Source organism: Lactuca sativa, chromosome 5, assembly GCF_002870075.4.
Source record: "Lactuca sativa cultivar Salinas chromosome 5, Lsat_Salinas_v11, whole genome shotgun sequence".
NCBI lineage: Eukaryota > Viridiplantae > Streptophyta > Magnoliopsida > Asterales > Asteraceae > Lactuca > Lactuca sativa.
The window spans coordinates 118289975-118296564 of record NC_056627.2 but is presented as its reverse complement, the minus strand read 5'-3'; the positions used below and the strand labels follow the sequence as shown (position 1 = coordinate 118296564).

General features: G+C 34.3%; 1 protein-coding gene across 1 annotated transcript; it reads left to right on the top strand.

Moving 5' to 3' along the window:
- Window positions 1-3146: 3146 nt before the first annotated feature.
- On the top strand, window positions 3147-5086 carry LOC111907122 (uncharacterized). Its single transcript, XM_023902918.3, has 4 exons — window positions 3147-3438; window positions 3532-4085; window positions 4170-4361; window positions 4529-5086. The coding sequence occupies exons 1-4, from the start codon at window positions 3147-3149 to the stop codon at window positions 5084-5086; spliced, it is 1596 nt and encodes a 531-aa protein (XP_023758686.3).
- The last annotated feature ends 1504 nt before the right edge of the window (window positions 5087-6590 follow it).

Sequence of the window (6590 nt, the reverse complement as noted above, 5' to 3'; positions counted from 1 at the left end):
AACTCAAGTATTAAACAATGCTTATAAAAACATTGCTAGATTGCATAGACGTCTAATGTGGAACCCAATAATGAAACAATGCTCATGAAAGCTTCGCTAAATTGCATAGACTTCTATTGTGGAACTCAAAAATCAAACAACGCTCATCAAACTTTGCTTTAAATTGCATAGACTTCTATTATGGAACTCAAGAATTAAACAATGCTCTTCAAAGCATTGCTAAATTGCATAGGCTTCTATAGTAGAACTCAAGAATTAAACAATGCTTGTCAAAGCCTTGCTAAATTGCATTGACTTCTTCTATTGTGGAACTAAAGAATTAAACAATGCTCATTAAAACCTCTGTAAATTGCATAGACTTCTATTGTGGAACTCAAGAATTAAACAATGCTCATCAAAGCTTTGCTAAATTTAAAACACTATATCTATTGTGGAACTCAAAAATTAAACAATGCTGATTAAAGCATTGCTAAATTGCATAGACTTCTACTGTAGGACTGAAGAATTAAACAATGCTTGTCAAAGCCTTGCTAAATGGCATTGACTACTTCTATTGTGGAACTCAAGATTTAAACAATGCTAATCAAAACTTTGCAAAATTGCATAGACTTCCAATGTGGAACCCAAGAATGAAACAATGCACATAAAATCTTTGCTAGATTGCATAGACTTCTATTGTGGAACTCATGAATCAAACAATGCTCATCAAATCGTTGCTTAAATTGCATAGACTTCTGTTGTGGGCCTCAAGAATTAAAAGATGCTCATCAAAGCTTTGCTAAATTTCATAGACTTCTATTGTGGAACTCAAGTATTAAACAATGCTTTTCAAAGCTTTGCTAAATTGCATAGACTTCTAATGGAACTCAAGAATGAAACAATGCTCATCAAAGCTTTTCTAAATTACATGGACTTCTATTATGGAACTCAAGAATCAATTAATGCTTATCAAAGTTGTGCTTAAATTGCCTAGACTTCTATTGTGGAACTCAAGAAATAAGCGATGGTCATCAAAGCTTTGCTAAATTGCATAGACTTATAATGTAGAACTCATTAATGAAACAATTCTCATAAAAGCTTGGCTTAAATTGCATACACTTCTAGTTGTGGAACTCAAGAATTAAACAATGCTCATCAAATCTTTGCGAAATTGCAAAGAGTACATCTATTGTGCAATACAAAAATTAAACAATGTTGATCAATGCTTTGCTAAATTACATAGACTTCCAATGTAGAACCCAAGAATGAAACAATGCTCATCACAGCTTTGCTAAATTGCACAGACTTCTATTGTGGAACTTAAGAATCAAACAATGCACATCAAATCTTTGCTTAAATTACATAGGCTTCTATTGTGGAATTCAAGATTTAAAATATGCTCATCAAAGCTTTGCTAAGTTGCATACACTTCTATTATGGAACTAAAGTAATAAACAATTCTCATCTAAGATTTGCTAATGTGGAACTCAAGAATGAAACAATGGTCATCAGAGCTTTTCTAAATTGCATGGACTTCTACTGTGGAATTCAAGAATCAAATAATGGTGATCACACCTTTGCTTAAATTGCATAGACTTCTATTGTGGAACTCAAGAAATAAACAATGCTCATCAAAGATTTGCTAAATTTCATAGACTTCTAATGTGGAACTCAAGAATGAAACAATGCTCATCAAAGCTTTGTTTAAATTGCGTAGACTTCTATTTTGGAACTCAATAATTAAACAATGCTCATCAAAGCTTAGCTAAATTACGAAGACTATTTTTATTGTGGAACTCAAGAATTAAACAATGCTTATCAAAGCTTTAATAAATTGCATAGATTTCTAATCTGGAACTCAAGAATGAAATAATACATGTCAAAGCTTTGCATAAATTGCATAGACTTCTATTGTGGGACTCAAGAATTAAACAATGCTCATCAAAGCTTTGCTAAAGTGTGAAGACTACTTTTATTTTGGAACTCAAGAATTAAATAATGCTCATTAAAGCTTTGCTAATTTGCATTAACTTCACAAGTAGAACTCAAGAATGATCATCAAATCTTTGCTTAAATTGCATACACTTTTATTGTGGAACTCAAGAATTAAACAATGCTCATCAAAGCTTTGCTAAATTGCAAAGACTACTTGTATTATGGAACTCATGAATTAAACATTGCTCATCAATGCTTTCCTAAATTGCATAGACTTCTAATGTGGAACCCAAGAATGAAACAATGCTCATATAAGCTTTGCTAAATTGTATAGACTTCTATTATGGAACACGAGAATCAAAAAACGCTCATCAAAGTTTTGCTTTAAATTGCATAGACTTCTATTGTGGAACTTAAGAATTAAACAATGCTCATGAAAGCTTTGCTAAATTGCATAGACTTCTATTGAAGAACTCAAGAATTAAACAATGCTCGGCAAAGCCTTGCTAAATTGCATTGACTATTCTATTGTGGAACTCAAGAATTAAACAATGCTCATCAAAACCTTGGTAACTTGCATAGACTTCTATCATGGAACTCAAGAATATAACAATGCTCATCAAAGCTTTGCTAAATTGAAAACACAACATCTATTATGGAACTTAAGAATTAAACAATGCTCACCAAAGCTTTGCTAAATTGAAAAGATAGTATTGTGGAACTCAAGAATTAAACAATGCTCATCAAAGCTTTGCTAAATTGTATACACTTCTAAGTGGAACTCAAGAATGAAGCAATTCTCCTCAAAGCTTTGCTTAAACTGTATACACTTGTAGTTGTGGAAATCCTGAATTAGACAATGCTCGTCAAGGGTTTGCTAAATTGCAAAGACTACTTCTATTGTGGAACTCAAAAATTAAAAATGCTCATCAATGCTTTGCTAAATTGCATAGACTTCCAATGTGGAACCCATGAATGAAACAGTGCTCATAAAATCTTTGCTAAATTGCATTGACTTCTATTGTGGAACTGAAGAATCAAACAATGCTCATCAAATCGTTACTTAAATTGCATAGACTTCTGTTGTGGAACTAAAGAATTAAAAGATGCTCATAAAAGCTTTGCTAAGTTGCATAGACTTCTATTTTGGAACTCGAGTATTAAACAATGCTCAATCCGCGTTCATCCCAGGAAGATCTATTTTGGATAATATTCTTCTTGCTCAGGAGCTAATGGTGGGGTATAAAAATAAGAGGGGAATTCCCAAATGCACCATAAAGATTGATATTCAAAAGGCATATGATATCGTGGATTGGAATTTTCTTAATAGAATTCTGAAGGGGTTTGGGTTTCATCCGATAATGACCCAGTGGATTATGGCTTGTGTTTCTTCCCCATGGTTCATGCTTAATTTTAATGGTGAAGATCATGGGTATTTTGAAGGAAAGAGGGGTCTTAGGCAGGGAGATCCTCTATCTCCTTACCTATTTACTATAGTTATGGAGGTGTTTAATATCATCCTTGGTAAGCATATTAAAGAAATCCAGAATTTTAAGTTTCATAGTAAGTGTATGGCCCTTAAAATTTCTCATTTATGTTTTGCTGATGATCTGTTAGTCTTTTCTTATGGTAATGGGAATTCGGCTAGAATTATAAGGGATGCCCTTGATGAGTTAAAAAAAGTTTCAGGGCTGAAGGTGAGTATGGAAAAAAGCCAGATTTTCTTTAGTTGTGTTAAGCCTAATATGAGAAGGATTATCTTGGGTATTCTTCCTTTTGATATTAGGAGATTTCCTTTTAAGTATTTGGGTGTTCCTATGTGTGTTACTAAGCTATTTGGTAGAGATTGTAGAAAGCTGATTGAGAAGATTAAGATGAGAATTTTCAATTGGAAAAGCAAGGCTTTATCGTTTGCTGGTAGGCTGCAGCTCATTAATTCTATTTTGACATCTATTCATGTGTATTGGGCTTCGATTTTTAAAATTCCCATTGCTACTATCAAAGAGATTAAAAAGTTGTGTAGAACTTTCTTGTGGGCGAATGGTGAGATAGTCAAAGGGAAAGCTAAAGTCAAATGGAATGATATTTGTAAGAGTAAAGTTTATGGAGGTTTAGGAGTAAAGAATTTAAGGAAATGGAATGATGCTTTGTTAGCTAAACACGTGTGGAATGTGATTAATAACAAAAATTATCTGTGGGTTCAGTGGGTGAGATCCAATTATATTGGAAACATAAATTTTTGGGATATTTTGCAGAAAAAGAGTATGAGCTGGACTTGGAAGAGGTTCCTGGAGGTGAGGAAAATTGTTAGGCCCCATGTTGTTTCATGTGTGGGAAATGGGATGAGTACTTCTCTATGGCATGATTGGTGGCACCCATTAGGTATATTAGGTTCAATTATATCTAGAAGAGATTGGGTTAGCAATGGGTTTAGTGATTCTTCTTTGGTTAGTGATGTTCTAGTCTATGATACCTATACTTGGTCGGTTGAGTGGGTTAATAAATTCCCTGGATTGAAGGATGCTCCCATGTTTAGAATATTGAGCCTAATATGAGGGATGTTGCAAGTTAGAGAGATAAGAAAGGTATATGTAAACAATTTTCATGCAAACAGGTGTGGTGTGATATTAATAACTTTGGAGACAAAGTTCCTTGGCATGATATTGTTTGGTATAGTAATTGCATTCCTCGAAATTCGTTTATTTTGTGGATGGCTATTTTAAAAAGATTGAAAACTCAGGTTCGTGTCAGAGGTTGGGAAGTTTCTGGTAACTTACTATGTCCATTTTGTGCTGTTACGCTTGATTCTCATAACCATCTTTTCTTTAATTGTGATTATTCTCATTGTATTTGGAGGTATTTTTGTAATAAGATTGGTATTAATCTTTTTGTGGATGACTGGATTGAATTGATTGTGAAGCTGTGCAGTTTGTTTAAAAAGAATTCTGGTGAGAATCTGATTAATAAATGTGTGTTTGCTAGTTGTGTTACTCATATCTGGAAGGGGAGGAACTCTAGATTGTTCAGTAATAGGAGAAATTCGTATGAGGGAGTGATTGGTTGTATCGAAAGTGAAATAAGGTTAAAGCTGTTGGGATTAAGGAAAAAGGCTAAGATGGTCAATGATAAAGTTGATAAGGCCTGGGGTATTTCTGGAATGGAAAAAATCTAAGATATGGATGTCTTTTTCTGGTTTCCTAGTTTGATGATTGGTGGGTTTCGTATTTGGGGTTGGCAGCGGAGGATGTCCAATGTTGGTGATCTTATTGCTGGGAATTGGTGGGGGTATTTTTGGAATAAGTGCTTATACAAAGGAATTGACGGATTATGTTACTGGTTGCAGAGTTTACTCTCAAATCATGTGACTTGTACCTATGGGATTTTCTGTTTGGATATGATCTTAATTGAGATTATCCAAATGGAGAATCCTAGACATGTGGTTGATGCCATGTCTAGTATGAAACTTATTCTGATTTTTTGGTGTTTTGGTGTTAGTTTGTTGTGCTTTGGCTTGTGTATGATGTGCAGGAAGTTTTTGCAATGGAAGGAGTTGGATCATAGTTACAAGAGGATGGAGTCTTTTCTGTTGAAGACTAAGTGGATGATGGAGGAGAGGAGAAGTGACAGAAGATTCGAGATTGATAATCTGATGGGGTTTTTTTGTTTTCGCAATTATGAGTATTTTAATTTTGTTATCTTTTACTGGTTCTTTTTGTTGGATAAGGTGTCTAAGTCCATAACTATTTCTGATAAGTACTTGACCCGACCCGGCATGGTCCATTTGGGTTGCATGGCACCATACAATTGAATAAACTAAATGAGAGAAATAACACATATGGTTTATTAATATATTATAAGTTCTAATATATTAATAATATTATTAGTTTTGATCAAGAATTAATTTAGAATTAATTAAGTGATCAAAGATAACTAATTAAATATATGGGTAGATTATGTAAATCTTCCATATCTTATATAATGGGCTAAGAGGCTCCATGGATTATCAAGTTGGGTTCCACCCATAGGATGCTCCATGGATGCTCCATGGGGTTAACCCATGGATCAAGAAATGAAGAGTCATGTTACATTAGGGTTTACCTAATGCAACACACTATATAAGCAATGTGTTTCTCCCCAAAATCGGTAACACTAAGAAACAAGAGGGCTTGGCCGATTTTGCATGTGTTAGAGTATTCTCTCAAGTTTATTCTTTGAATTTGGTGTTGTGTGAAGCATTTGAGGCATCACACTTGAGGTGTTAGGCTCACAAGGTTTCAAGGAACACTTTCAACAACAAGGTATGTAGTTCTATCTTTTATACAAAGAAAATTGTACCCCATGTATGCTAGATAGGTTCATAACCTTGGAAAAACAACTTTGGATGATTATTAGACAAACATAGATCCAATGTTATTAGGGTTGCATGTACACTTAGGAAGTGTTAGAATGCTCAAAACTCATCAGTAGTATCAGAGCCTAGGCTTGCTTGTTTGATTTTTGTGCAAACTGCTTGAAAAATCGAATTTTTTTTGCTTTCTGCTCATATGAACTAGCCGAGTCCATGGGGGGACTCGACGAGTCCATGACCAAATGCAAGCTACTCGTCGAGTCAGTTCATGCACTCGGCGAGTAGAGGCTGCAGTTTTCAGAATTTCGATTCCTGTTGCTGGAAATGG